Source organism: Malus sylvestris, chromosome 12 (assembly GCF_916048215.2).
Source record: "Malus sylvestris chromosome 12, drMalSylv7.2, whole genome shotgun sequence".
Lineage (NCBI taxonomy): Eukaryota > Viridiplantae > Streptophyta > Magnoliopsida > Rosales > Rosaceae > Malus > Malus sylvestris.
In genome coordinates this window covers 26,743,956-26,758,021 of record NC_062271.1, presented here as the reverse complement: position 1 = coordinate 26,758,021, position 14,066 = coordinate 26,743,956, and the positions used below count along the sequence as shown (strand labels likewise).

General features: G+C 37.5%; 3 protein-coding genes across 6 annotated transcripts; 1 reads left to right on the top strand and 2 right to left on the bottom strand.

The window, feature by feature from the left end:
- Positions 1-4,289: 4,289 nt before the first annotated feature.
- Positions 4,290-5,225, bottom strand: LOC126593843 (uncharacterized). Of its 2 annotated transcripts, none has more exons than XM_050259985.1 (2): positions 5,007-5,225; positions 4,290-4,911 (listed from the first exon to the last, which is right to left on the bottom strand). In XM_050259985.1, exons 1-2 carry the CDS (start codon positions 5,101-5,103, stop codon positions 4,616-4,618), a joined length of 393 nt encoding a protein of 130 aa, XP_050115942.1. In that variant the 5' UTR covers positions 5,104-5,225; the 3' UTR covers positions 4,290-4,615. The 2 variants fall into 2 exon arrangements, with proteins under 2 accessions (XP_050115942.1, XP_050115943.1); XM_050259986.1 differs by having other exon boundaries at positions 4,290-4,908.
- Positions 5,226-6,995: 1,770 nt separating this feature from the next.
- On the bottom strand, positions 6,996-10,172 carry LOC126593380 (probable serine/threonine-protein kinase PBL8). 3 transcript variants are annotated; one of them, XM_050259431.1, is made up of 6 exons: positions 9,995-10,172; positions 9,695-9,910; positions 9,099-9,569; positions 8,867-9,003; positions 8,640-8,763; positions 6,996-7,549 (listed from the first exon to the last, which is right to left on the bottom strand). In XM_050259431.1, the coding sequence occupies exons 2-6, from the start codon at positions 9,744-9,746 to the stop codon at positions 7,083-7,085; spliced, it is 1,251 nt and encodes a 416-aa protein (XP_050115388.1). In that variant the 5' UTR covers positions 9,747-9,910; positions 9,995-10,172; the 3' UTR covers positions 6,996-7,082. The 3 variants fall into 3 exon arrangements, with proteins under 3 accessions (XP_050115388.1, XP_050115389.1, XP_050115387.1); XM_050259432.1 differs by having other exon boundaries at positions 9,695-9,896; XM_050259430.1 differs by having other exon boundaries at positions 9,695-10,172.
- Positions 10,173-11,049: 877 nt separating this feature from the next.
- LOC126593381 (50S ribosomal protein L17, chloroplastic) lies at positions 11,050-13,622 on the top strand. The gene is made up of 2 exons (XM_050259433.1): positions 11,050-11,366; positions 13,094-13,622. The coding sequence occupies exons 1-2, from the start codon at positions 11,108-11,110 to the stop codon at positions 13,501-13,503; spliced, it is 669 nt and encodes a 222-aa protein (XP_050115390.1). The 5' UTR covers positions 11,050-11,107; the 3' UTR covers positions 13,504-13,622.
- Positions 13,623-14,066: the final 444 nt, after the last annotated feature.

The window sequence follows — 14,066 nt, the reverse complement described above, 5'->3', positions numbered from 1 at the left end:
CGTGTTTAATTTTATGAATCCATAACTCTAATCCGGTATTAAATTTGTGTTATTTTATCATTTTAGTTCTTCTTTCCCACTTTGAAATAAAACAAATGAAAACTGACACATGAAAGCAAAAACAAGGAAAGAATAGATCAGCAAAAGCCCAAAGAGCCAAAAAAGGAGCCAAATAAAAAATAAAATAGGAACACAGCGAAAACGGACAGATTCCCAAGATCTAAACTAGAGAAAACAAACCAAAGGAAAAGCAAAAACAAAAGAAAGAACGAGACATCAAAGGCGAATTACTCTAGAGGGAACACACCATTCTAATATCATTTAACAAATTAAAGAACAGAAAGAAGAAAAACTAATTACAAACTCTGATTTTTGTTACATATATAAGACATGAAATAAAGAAGAATGCTACAAATGTACTAAGATAATTACGTACATAATAGAGGACAACATCTTGTTAGAATTTTACAAAGGTGTATTTATAACGGTCTAAATATGAAACAAATGGAAAAACAGTTTAAAAAAAAAGGAAAATAACCCTAAACCCCAGTAGATTATAGAAAAAGCAGTCTTTATCTTGCTAAAAAAACCATAATAGATAAAATTCCAAAAATACCTTAACATAAAAATAAATTCAATTACTAACTTGCTACTTTTTTAAACAGTTACCTTTAACCAGCCACCTGATGAAATTATAAGCATAGCCGCCGCTTTCAGGTTTCACAACTGATCGAGACATGCATCACATCGTGTTAATTTGTGCACCCAAATTAGGTTAAGTATATTAGTCTAATCCCGAATTAATTTGTGTTGTTTTACTATTGTTTTAAAGGAAAACTAATGAGAAGGGCTTGAAAACTTTGAGTTTTAATGATAAGGACAAAATAAAGGGTAAAGTGAATAGTACCAGGATTGACTTTTTAGTGTAAAAATGTGGTTTTTCGTTAAAGTGAACAGTACCGGATGTTTTTCGTTAAAGTTCCCTTGTTTTAATTCTTCAATTTTAGTTAACTTTTCCCACTTTGGTGGTGATGTTGATTGGAGAGCGGGAAGAGTAAACTAGTGACAACATTAGTGAGAAGCGTGCAACTGCTAATTTGACTTCCTTCTCCATAACCATGCTGACATTTAGATTATTCAAGTAATTAGTTAAGCATATTACCCTTCTTCATTAATTTGGATTAACAAATCCTTTTATGGGAAATCAAACGAGAGAATGTCTTAATGTTGTGTTGATTCTAAAAACTATCAAGCCTACATGGCGCGCATGCCGAGTAATTAATAAGCTAACTACGTCATTCGGTTATGTGCGAGGTGTGCCAACTCGACGACCGAGCTCAGCCGGGAAGTAAAATTTGTTGATGTTGCATTGAGCACATGATTGACTTCTTGATCTTGCGACTGCGGCCGAGGAAGGAACACGTCTCAGCCTTTGCGTTCTAGAGCTTGAAGAAAGGCTGCTAGTCTTGCGAGGATCGTCGATAATGGGTTCGGTCACGGTGATTATATTCGTGAGAGTATAAGCAGGCCGAACTGGCACCAAACTATACAGACACAAGTACTCAAAAGAGATGTATGTCTTGATAGTAAATGTCGTTCGGCCATCAAAATGTTGAACTCTAAAACTTACTTGTGAATATCCAATCATAAACAACTTGGCTTTCAATATGCCGAGCCCAATAATCTGTAACACCTCACTTCGCCGAGAAGGCTAATGAGATGACCTATGCCAACAAGAACTCGAAAATCCTTCTTGGCCGAGACTTGGATAAATGCATGGAATATAGTCTGCCATACTCTAAGTCCATTCATGATAGTCATGCTATCTATCCACGAGATTGCAGCAATATTAATTCACACGACATCATATCAAATCACCACAACTTTATCACCTAGCTGTGCTTTAGATAATTCAATATATTATTAAGAGATAATTATTATGATAAAAAATCACAATATTATCCCTTAACAATAACTAAAATTATCCTGACTCAATCACCTAACGGCTTAGAACTTCATTCACTCAACAACATCGATTGTTCGGGCCGATTGTGTAATTTTGGGTCCAAACATGTTAAATCAGATATACACACCTTCACTAATTAATTGATAACACACCTAATATAATTAAGTTTTATTATCCCTAATGAGAATATATATTGGTACTTAAAGATGAAATGAGTGGTGACAATTAAACTGGTGGCAGCAATCTGCTTTTGTTGTCTCATCTCTACATGCTAATTGCTTTTGAAAGGAACCTTACGATAGTAGTATACTGTGACTAGGGATCGGATAGACAAAAGGAATCTATATTACAGATAGAGGTTTTGTCAATATATTTTACGTTCTTCACTTTAAATTGAGTATTTTACAATCTTTTTACATTTACTGAAGTAATTTAAAACACTAAACAATGAGTGCTAAAATCACTAGCTTAAATATATAATTGAGGTCATTCTCTGGATCGATCTGATTCGAACATGCAAGGCACGATGAGCTCGGTACCCTAATTAATTAGGGAGATGACCTAACAAAAAAGTCAGCTAATTAAAATTTGCAAAAGCACTCCTCGCTTACTATATATTATCAATATGGTATTTGTCTTCCCATTATAATTCATTAATCATCTTTTAAGATGTAAAGCATCAACAACGTCCATTAGCTCCAAAGATAAGTATTGCGGTTTGTTTTTTGAGGAAATAAAAGGTACAATATGTTGTTTTTTTTTTCTGTGTTCAGACTATAAACTAATGGGGCAATACCACCTACTCTAACTTTATAAGAGGACTTTTAACTTTGGAAGAGAATGTGCATATGTAATTCTATTTTCTAGTTTATGTATTCTAATACAATTATATATATATATATATATATATTTAAGTGTTAATTGAGATTTATTTATATATTATATAATAAATTTAATTAAAATTAAAAGCTGCCTAAACTCCGCCCACACGACTAAACATTAGGTCTCTACTTGCCGCCCGCCAATCACCTTTTAGAACCTTGAATGAGGCTACAATAGCCTTTATGATAGTAATTTGGTAAATTTTTCATTAGTATTATCATGTAAGAATCGATCTTCATGCATGGCTATATTTTATGAGAAACTTGAAAGGGTTCGCCTTATGTTATTGGGACTAACTATTTGCACATATATGAGTCCGAGTTTTATCAAAAGTGGTTTTTTTTGAAAATTTATTTTACCGAGGCTCATAACAGCAATAATCTACCCCTCCATTTGATTTCCTTGAAGTTTGTCTTCAAGATATGTATTTTATTTTCTTTTTTCGTTATTCTTTTGTTCTTTGAAGTTTGAAATGACGAGTTATGGGCCCAAAACAGGCACTAGAGTCCAAACATACAAAACATTCATTCCTGCTACCAGATTTGCGCCTTTATTTTTTCAATCTATTCCACTCATTAATCTACATCAAAGTGCTAGGTGCTTCGATGAGCCATACGTACTTTTAAGTTTATTTACCAAACTTAATCACAAAAGTGTTTTTTAATTGTTATAAAACTATTTTAGCTCTCCAAGAAACAATCTTAAACATTACATAAAAGCGTTTTCAAAAAATTAAAATGACTTGTAACATTCTGAAAAAGTTTGAAATGTAATTGTCTACTTTGTTAGTAGTTTCATGATGGGTAGCACTTTCTTTTAAGAATACATCTGGTTCCGTCTTTCTTTCATTAGTTAACCCACTTTTTTCTAAAGGGAGTTGTAGAATTTTAGTATTACACTATTTGGAATGGATCTCTCATATTGAGAGATTCTTTGCAATGACATTCAATCATAGAATCCATACACAGCTGCATGAAGGACGAGAATTTGTCTTTCAACCGGAAGTGGTGCATATATACGTTGTTTTTGTAAGCCTTACACCTCTGTTGCATATATGCCTGAGTCTCTTCAAAACACTGTTAAGTGCTACTCATTTCTATGAAAATATAAATGTACCTCTAACAAAGCGAGCTTCAAACAAAATTAGAACGATTATGAGCATAATTAATTCCTACCAACACACTCAACAACTTGTTGGTTTTAAGATTTCTAAACATCGAATAATAATCTTTACCCTCTGAAGCCTCAGACAGTGCAAGGACGTCATCATTTGTATTTTAGCCATCGGCTCAAAACCCTAATTTCAAATCTGTGTAGTGATGTTTCCCTTCCTCCAGTCAAGCGCCGTACTTGCGGAACTCAAGTAACTGGCCGGACGGCGAAAAGATCTAATAGGCTAGACGTAAAAGATATAGGAAAAAAACAGAGTGCACTTCTCAAATTTCGAATTTGTTATATGTTATTACCTTCACTCACTCTAATCGGAAAATTTACCTATAATGTGTTATTGTTGCACTATAAGTCAATCACACATAATTACACATCCTAACTTTCTCATATGACAATACCTGATTGGCTTGTGAGAGGCAACTAGTGTGACTCAAATATGGGCTTGCTAAGATCTAATACACAAGTATATACCAGAAGATGTATATATTTTCAAGGAGAAAGAGAGACCTAAATATATAGCTAGCTTAGCTATAATATATATATATATATATATATATATATATATATATATATATATATATATATATATATATAGCATCAAGCAGGAGTTGTGCAATTGGTGCAGTTGCAAGTCTTGGGGACAAAACCGCAAACTCCAAAGGGTTTGTTGGGGAGTTGGCAGTTGATGCCGAAGCAGCAAGGCATGGAGATGCAGGTGATGGCTGAGCAGCACTTGCACTGCAAGCATAGCTGATACGGCGCTAGCCGCCGCCTTTGTGTATCGTGATGAGTTTTAGTCACGCCATCGATCAATAGCTTATACTCCGTCGAACAGGCGGGATGAAATGTTTCCGTTGTTGTTGATTGGTTTAGGTTTGGCTCGTACGTCTCTACTGCATGATAAAAAGAGTAATTATATATGCGATTATATATAAATTAAGCTTAAGTATTTGTTGCTGAAATTCAAATATATAATTAGTTAACTTACCAGTTGCTGATGCAGGGTTAACGGTTAATAGCAGCCCCATGATGAAGATTAAGAAAACCACCAACTTTATGGTGTTACTGTTTGTGGCGTCGTCCATGTCGGGTAGCTAGCCAAGCATACACACCAGAGAGAGAGAGATGATTGGAGAATGAAACTTTGTGTGGTGGGAAGGAGTGGAGGAAGAGATTTGTTAAAAGGGAAGTGGGACAATGAGAGTGGATATATTTTTTTAATTTTCTTTGGTTCTTAGACTTTTCCTATGTATATATAGTCTAAGTTTTAAGAAAATGGTCGACAGTGATGGAATCTGGGGTTAATTGGGTGTATATGTTAATCGTGGTGAAGATTTGACTTAATTTTTTGTCGGTTGGCAACAAAGATAAGTTTTTCTTAAAGAAGAAATTTAAGGTTACTGTTACTTAAATTTTAAAGAACACATATGAAACAAGTAAACATAAAGATAGGAAGATATAAAATAAGGAAACTAGAGGTCTAGTTTCCTTCTTGTTGAGCAATGTTCTTGCTTCTCTTGTATACAAATTTGAATTCCTTTTTTTGTTGAGAAATTTATGTGTAGTTAAAATACAACCATGTGACTTACTATTCTATTTAATTTATAACCCATGAATTTATTTTATTTGTTAATATACGTACACTAGAAGTAAGATATATCAACATTGTCATTCATTCTAATTATAACAAGTAAAATAATACATTACACATGGACGGAGCTATTATAGGTTCATTGGGGACAGATGCCCCACTCAAAATTTTTTGTAGGAAAAAAAATCTACATGTAGTACTACATGGCTAAGTAATACAACCCACTTAAATGAAATAACATAATCTTGTTAATATTGACAACACCCTGCAACAACAAAGCCTTTTCCCACTAAGTGGGGTCGGCTATATGAATCTTAGAACGTCATTGCGCTCGGTTCTGAGTCATGTCCTCCGTTAGATCCAAGTACTCTAATCTTTCCTTCAATTTCGGCTGCTCCTAGGTCTTCCTCTACCCGTTCGGCCTTGAATCTCTGTCATGTAGTCGCATCTTCTAACCGAAGCGTCAGTAGGCCTTCTTTGCACATGTCCAAACCACTGTAACCGATTTTCTCTTATCTTTCCTTCAATTTCGGCTGCTCCTACTTTACCTCGAATATCCTCATTCCTAATCTTATCTTTTCTCGTATATCCACACATCCAACGAAGCATCCTCATCTCCGTTACACCCATTTTATGTATGTGTTGATGCTTCACCGTCCAAAATTCTGTGCCATACAACATCGCCGACCTTATTGCCGTCCTATAAAATTTTCCCTTGAGCTTCAATGACATACGGCGGTTACACAACAGGCTGAATGCACTCCTCTAGTTCATCCATCCAGCTTGTATTCTATGCTTGAGGTCTCCACCTAATTCTCCGTTCTTTTGCAAGATAGATCATAGGTAGCGAAAGCGATCACTCTTTGTACTTCCTGATCTTCGATCCTCACCCCTAACTCATTGTGGCCGATCAAGATTAATGATTAATGATTACACATACACAGATCCGAAAGAAATTATAGAATTATGAAATCAGATGGGAGATCAAAATGAAATGATAAAATGGTTACAAACAGAGGTGGTATTTGATGATACTGATGGGTTGTCTTCGTTAGTCGAGATTCGAGACTAACGAGTAGTACAAATATTTAACCATATTTGTTAATGTTAATGTTACTTTATGGTTTGGAGTTGCCCTATTCAACATAATTTAAATTTTAATTGTTAATTTTAATGGTAGTTTATAGTTTGGAGATGCCCTATTCAACATAATTTCTGGCTTCCTCCCCGACTTGTATTCCTAATACTCATAAAAAATTCCCTCCTCATTAATTATATATAATAGTTTAGATCAGCTCTTGATTTACTATCATTGTTTATGTGAAAACACGTACCAACGTCCCTCCTCCCTTCGATGTGAGATTCATGCTCAACAACGATACTATATATAACAAGCAAATTCTGTCATTGCAAAAAAGGTTGGGGGGATAATTCATACAAAGTACAAACAAGTATACAATACAGATGACATTTTCATCTAACTCTGCACGCTGCAGGACCTCCTGGCGATAAATTTGGGTTGGGAGATCGACAAACAACACCCGGACCTACGTTGTTAGAAAACCTGTGACGCGTTCGGTACTCAGGGATTCTGGTCATGGCAAATGGACCGCCAGTTGAGTCACTTGCTTCGTTGCAACTTTGTAGAGGTTCCAAAGTTTCAACTACATCACTCATTAAGGGCCTTGCTTTGGGGTTTTGGCTGAGACAGTAGTATGCCAAGCTGCAGGCCTTCTGTGCTGCTCTGACCGAGTACTGATTCTCCAACCTAGGGTCGATTATTTGTAGCAACTTTCTCTTGTCGTTCAGTTTTGGCCGCGCCCAATCTACCAGGTTCTGCTCCTTGCTTGGTCTCGTCTTGTCAACAGATCTTCTTCCTGTCAAAAGCTCAAGAAGAACGACTCCAAAGCTGTATACGTCACTCCTGGCAGTCAGGTGGCCTGCTCATTTCACATGAAGTTGATTCAGAAAATTATCACATTAGAATGCACAAAACATACAAATTAATACCCTTACATTATGTGAGCAAGAAAACTAAACACATGGGCAACCAATGTCAGCATTTCTTCATCAGCTCATATATACAATTTTGAAGTGGAAAAGGGACCACAGGAAATACTTTGAATCAGCAAGTTACAGAGAATAAATAACAGGGTAAGCGGACGTAACAACACTCTCGAGTCAAATCAACAGGTTCGTCATCACTTCAATAATAAAATGTATATGAATTGGGTACTCATAGTGAGAGCTCTAATCTTAGATCAACCCGGTCAGAATTGATTACTGATGCGTATTTGCACCTTAAGGTTTGGGATTCCTATCTAAACAAAAAAATGACTATTTCTGCAGCTCATGCATTGTTATCTTTTTAATGAAATTTTAGCAGTTATGAAAAGATTTGAACAGAAAGTGCATTGAAGCTGACAAGAATCCATGAATTTAAGTACAGCTCTAAGCATTTATGAAAAGACCTGGCCAGAAACTGCAATAGAGCTGCTAAGAATGTATGAAATCAATTTTCAGTTGCTATATAGAAGCCAAGATTTTATGAAAAGATCTAAACAGAAAGTGCAGTGAAGCCAAGCATTCAGTACTACGTAAAATCGGGGTTTATCACAACCTCTTACGTTTATCACAAGAAAAGATAATCTCTAGATCTCCCCTTCCAAGAACCTGCTTTGGAAGTGTCTAGCCAGGTGCAGCCTACCCCTTTAAAAACCAATGAATCTAAATTCTGACTCTTTCTTTCACTAGTGAAAGGACGAAAGTCGAAAGACAACTACTTCCATAGCAAGCACAGTATTTCTGACATGGTATTACCACTGGTGATACCCAACATCCCAAGTAGGCAGTTTTTCTGAAGCAATCAGAATTCGGAGTTACTTGACCTAAATGTTGTTCATCTTTACCCGAGAAAAATCAAGACACTTTCCCACCCAACTAATTCAATCAAAACCATCCATATTCATCATGTTCCAACTAGTACATTAGCTAATTCAAGCATTTCGAACATGTAAGAACACGCCATACCAGTCATTACATACTCCGGTGCTGCATATCCATAGGTACCCATAACGCGAGTAGATACATGAGTTTCATCCCCTTGAGGTCCAGCTTTAGCAAGCCCGAAATCCGAAAGCTTGGTAGCATAATCCTGCAACATGCAATCAGTGAGACTAATTCGAGCTTGCATGCAATCATTAACACTTAATTTTCTTGTGCATAAGGAATCTTCAAACTCAAGAAACACAACTTACAGAATCCAGCAAGATATTCGAAGTCTTGAAATCTCGATAAATCACAGGCCTTTCGGCATTGTGAAGAAAAGCAAGCCCCTTGGCAGCTCCCAGAGCAATCATCATCCTCGTCCCCCACGACAATGGGACAGTTGCCTCTAAAAATGTTCACAAAAACCCTAATTAGCAACACCAAATCACCAAAACCCAACACACAAAACCTGAAAAATCGAAAGATGAAGAGCTCAATTACTCCGGAAAAGATGATTCTCGAGGCTCCCTCGGAACATGAACTCGTAAACCAGCAATCTGTGATCGTCCTCGCAGCAGTATCCAATCAATTTCACGAGATTGGGGTGACGGAGCTGGCCGAGGAAGTTGACCTCCGTCAGCCACTCGCGGTGGCCCTGGAAGCCCTCCTTGTTGAGGACCTTGACGGCGACGGGCAGAGATTTCAATCCGACCCGAACGTTCTCGTCAATGTAGCCCTTGTACACCGTTCCGAAGCCGCCTTCCCCCAAAATGTAGTCGGAGCGGAAGCTCTTAGTGATGGTCTCGAGCTCGAAGAGCGTGAAGGCGATGACGTGCGTGTACAGCACCGCATTCTTCCGCGCGTCCTCGAAGTTGCGTGGCGTCGAAGGATCGATCAGATCTGAAATCGAACGGCTGTGATTCTGCTTCCTCTCGCCGCCGCCGTTCTTCACCAGAGTGCTTAGCTGCTGAACTGCTCAGTAAAAAAAAAGCCATAAGTCAAACCCCATAAGCCAAAAGCTGAAAAATCATTAAATCCCAAGATTTAAGCAGAAAGATCTGGACTTTTGAAGTATCTGGAGCTAGCAAAGCACCAACCTTGAGCATTGGTCACCACAGCTGATTCCTCCCTCGTGCCGCAGTTCCCCATCTTGACTTAATTTGACCGTTACAAGTAGCAGAAAAAGCACTTCCAGCAGAAGCAGTCAGTAAAAGCAGAAGTTGTTGTGCTGCTCCGACTCTGCTGGTGGTGCAGAGTCTCATTCTTCAACGGCTTTCGCTTTTCTCCTCCTCCCCTCACCTGCTAATTACTTACTAATTAACTACTGTAATTAGTAAGTAATCACTATTTTTTAACCGACAAAAAAGCAAATTATGGGGTTTTAATCAGAAAATTACAGGGCAAAAAGGGTAAAGAAAATCTGGGTTCCTTCTGCAAGTCTCAGTGGTGGTTGAAGGTGCAAGCTTTAAAATCTGGGTTCTCCTTACGCTCTGTGACGGGAGCAGCTTTGATGGTGATGGACCTGTGGCTGTGGATCTCTCTCTCTCTCTCTCTCCCCCTCCGCTGTTTTAACAGTTTGTGGGGACCACTGTTGGTTTTTATTGCTTTCTTTCCAATTATGTCTAGCAGACAGAATCCGTTTTGTTGCCAATTGGGGCAAAAGCTCGAAAGGCCCAAGTTGAAGAACCGAAGGGCTACAAGAGAAGCCTTGTCCAATAATTATGTCCCCCAGGTTGTGAGGAATTAATTCTCGTTATATCTTCGTGATAATCAGTATCGTTCATTTTTTTTTTTTCCAATCGTGTTTTTTCATCATGGTTTATATATTATTTTTACAAAAAATTAATAAAAAAGGTGTGCTTAATCATGTATATGTATTGAATAAGTGAACAGTCCATCAAGAAGATCTTAATTATTACCAGATCATTACTTGTTCGATACAGATTGATAACTTCAAGGTCTCTAATTTAAGTAATTTCTTTTTCTAAAGAGGATATATGCTACCACATTATCTCTCCGCCTAAAGCCCAATCTCCCATCCCTTAAAAAGATAATATTGTTTATTAAAAAAAATAATAATAATATGTGATGCTTTTGTTGGAAAAAAATTTATTCATAAGCTCTATTTTTAGAATTTCTTTTATCATAAACACGTTAAACTTTTCTTTTATAAAATCAAGTGTTACACATTGAAAAAATATTTGGAAGTATTTCTATTTGGAAAGTGCTTTTCCAAAATGCGATTCTATGAACTATAAACACTTTCAAATTTTTATGTTAAACATGGTAAGAAGCGTTTTAATTGTCAGATAACGCTTTTAGTACTCCCCAAAGCAGTTCTAAAGACACACTTCCTTTATCAATTATTGGGGCAAAAGTTGAAAAAGGCCCTAATTGAAAGACTGAATTTTGGGCCCTGAGGCCTACCCACTAACCCAGAAGGCGTTATCCAGATAAGGAGTGACAAAACAGGAGGAACAGAACCAGAGATTTTGTTGTATGGTTTTGCAATGGCGATGACAATGGCATTGGCGACGGCTACCGGAGTAGCAGAAACCAGCAGATGGAGCATGGCGTCTCTGAAGGCGGCGCTGCCATCCCCGCCGGAGAGGTTCACCGTTCCTACCGCTTCTTCTTCTTCTTCTTCTTCGGCAACGTGCGGGCATCGGAGCCTGCGCCTCAGCGTCGGACTCCGCAAACCCGATCTCCAATTCGGGTCATTCTCGGGTCTCTCTCCCCTGAACCCGCTCCTCTCCCTCGGCCTCTCCGGTACCATTCTCTTCTCCGTCACTTCCGTTTCCTTTTGTTGCTGAATTTTCAGTTTTTATCAACGGTGGCAACTGGGTTCGTATTCTCGAGTGCAATTATGTATCTTTTTGCATTATTTCATCTCAATGTGGTATCTTTTTGCATTATCCTCTTCATTTTTGGTATATTTTGGATTATTTCATTTCGATTTCGTATATTTGTGCATGATTTTAGTTCAATTGAGTATTTTTGTGCATTATTTAGCTCAATTGTTTTACTTAGAATGTTTTCAGTTTTCATTTCCTTCAGAAAACAGTTTAATTGCATCCGCGGCAACATTGTTTATACTTCCTCCAAAGTAACTCTAGTTTTCAAAATTCATTTGTGTTGAGTTCCGATTTCGGAATGTAGTTCAAATTGTTTGGGGACTTTTACATTGGGAAATTATGTATCTTTGTTCATTGTTTCAGCTCGCTGTGGTATCTATGTGCATTAGTTCTGTTCAATGTGGTATCTTCGTGCATTAGTTCTGTTCAGTTTGGTATCTTTGTGCATTATTTCAGCTCAATTTCATATCTTTGTGCGTTATTTCAGTTCAGTCTTGTATTTGTGCTCAATTTGGTATTTTTGTATGTTTTCAGTTTTCCTTCTCTTCACGGTACTTCAATTGTTCTGTAGCTACACATTTTTTAATTTCTAAGGCATCGGTTGACAGCCATTTACGTTTTTTGTGCTAGAGATAGAGGGAAAGTTTATGTGAAAAATGAGGAATTGAGAAGGATGAAGGGAGGTGGTGGGAGTGAGGAGGGAAAGCAATTTAAAATTTTGGTATTCAGTCTTCAATTTTTGTTTCATTCCATACACATTGTTCCTTTACCCTTCTTCACTCCTCCTTTCTCCACATATTGTTCCTCTATCTGTAGCACAAAAAATGAAATGGTTATCAAACGGGCCCTAAGTGACTTCTGGTGTTCATTTTCAACATTGTGTTCAGCTTCTATGACAACGATGTAGTTCGGGTGGTTTTGGGACTTCCGAAACGGGAAATCCATACTGCATTGCATTGTGGATTTTGTATCTTACTTTCATCCAGAGGTTATTTACTGTCACGTTTCTGTTTAGATATAGTTAGATGGTTTTGGGACTTCCGAAACGGGAGATCCATAATGCATTACATTGTGGATTTTGTATCTTACTTTCATCCAGAGGTTATTTACTGTCACGTTTCTGTTTAGATATGTTTAGATGGTTTTGGGACTTCCGAAACGGGATATCCATACTGTATTGCATTGTAGATTTCGTTTATCTTACTTTCATCCAGACATTTTTTACTGTCACATTTCTGTTTAGATATATTTAGATGGTTTTGGGACTTCCGAAACGGGAAATCCATACTGCATTACATTGTGGATTTTGTATCTTACTTTCATCCAGAGGTTATTTAATGTCACGTTTCTGTCTAGATATGTTTAGATGGTTTTGGGACTTCTGAAGTGGGAAATCCATACTGCATTGCATTGCATTGTGGATTTTGTTTATCTTACTGTCACTCCAGAGATTATTTACTGTGAAGTTTCTGTTTGGATGGTTTTGGGACTTCTGAAACGTGAAATCCACTCTGCATTGCGTTGTGGATTTTGTTTGTCTTACTTTCATGAGATTGTAACTGTCACGTTTCTGTATAGATATGTTTTCTGTCAGTTGGTGTCTATTGGCAGGACCCACAAATGCTTTTTTCTGTCTTGCAGGGTCCACGAGTTTTGAACACAACTTCACCATCATTGATAATGGTGGTCGTATTTCTGCCATGAGACATGGCAGGAAAGTTCCTAAGCTCAACAGGCCTCCTGACCAGAGGAAAGCACTTCTTCGAGGCCTCACAACTCAGCTCCTTAAACATGGACGCATCAAAACTACTCGAGCAAGGGCAAGTGCTATGAGGAAGTACGTGGACAAGATGATCACACTGGCCAAGGATGGATCTCTCCATAAGAGGAGACAAGCACTGGGATACATCTACGAGAAACAGATTGTCCATGCTTTGTTTGCAGAGGTACCTGACAGATATGGGGAGCGGAATGGTGGCTATACAAGAATCATCAGAACTCTGCCAAGGCGAGGGGACAATGCACCCATGGCATACATTGAACTTGTGTAGGTCTGTAATTCATTTCAATTTTGAACTTGTGTAGGTCCGAGCTTTTTTTTACATCTTCCTGGAATTTTATGAAATATCTAACGGCATTAGTTCTTATGGAAGCATGCATTTCCAGCCTATGTTTAAGCTCATTCTTGCGTTTTGCCCTTTAAATCTTTACATCTGTAGACTGTGGTTCATCGATAGGTCAGTTAATTCATATTTATAGGTCGTTGGCGCAATCTGATATGTTTTTCGTGTGTTTATTTTTCCTCGTGCTGACTTCCTTTGATCTTACCTCTGCTGTGTTAGTGCTGTTACGTAAACCGTACTCCGTTATATGGATCGTTGGGGTTGATTTTGTATGTGTATTAGCATTGCAATGTTTGTAAATTATCCCATCAATGTCCTATAAAGTTATCAATTATCCATCTCGAGATCGTTTTTCCCTTCATCTATCACTCGGCACTTTGCACTGTAGAGTACGCCGAAAGTTATAACTTTGGGTGTGCAAAACTCAAAGGGAATGTGAATATAACATGTAATAAAAAGGTGAGTTGTTATTGACGCTCTAAGTTTATAAA

Bases quoted from the DNA above. Each gene is read 5' to 3' on its own strand.
- LOC126593843 (XM_050259985.1), bottom strand. From the start codon at position 5,103: ATGGACGACGCCACAAACAGTAACACCATAAAGTTGGTGGTTTTCTTA. The intron at 4,912-5,006 runs GTAAGTTAACTA...TTTATCATGCAG, and splicing joins TAACCCTGCATCAGCAACTG to TAGAGACGTACGAGCCAAAC.
- LOC126593380 (XM_050259430.1), bottom strand. From the start codon at position 9,746: ATGGGGAACTGCGGCACGAGGGAGGAATCAGCTGTGGTGACCAATGCT. The intron at 9,004-9,098 runs GTAATTGAGCTC...GAACATTTTTAG, and splicing joins CGAGAATCATCTTTTCCGGA to AGGCAACTGTCCCATTGTCG. The intron at 7,550-8,639 runs GTATGGCGTGTT...TGAAATGAGCAG, and splicing joins ACCGGAGTATGTAATGACTG to GCCACCTGACTGCCAGGAGT.
- LOC126593381 (XM_050259433.1), top strand. From the start codon at position 11,108: ATGGCGATGACAATGGCATTGGCGACGGCTACCGGAGTAGCAGAAACC. The intron at 11,367-13,093 runs GTACCATTCTCT...TCTGTCTTGCAG, and splicing joins CCTCTCCCTCGGCCTCTCCG to GGTCCACGAGTTTTGAACAC.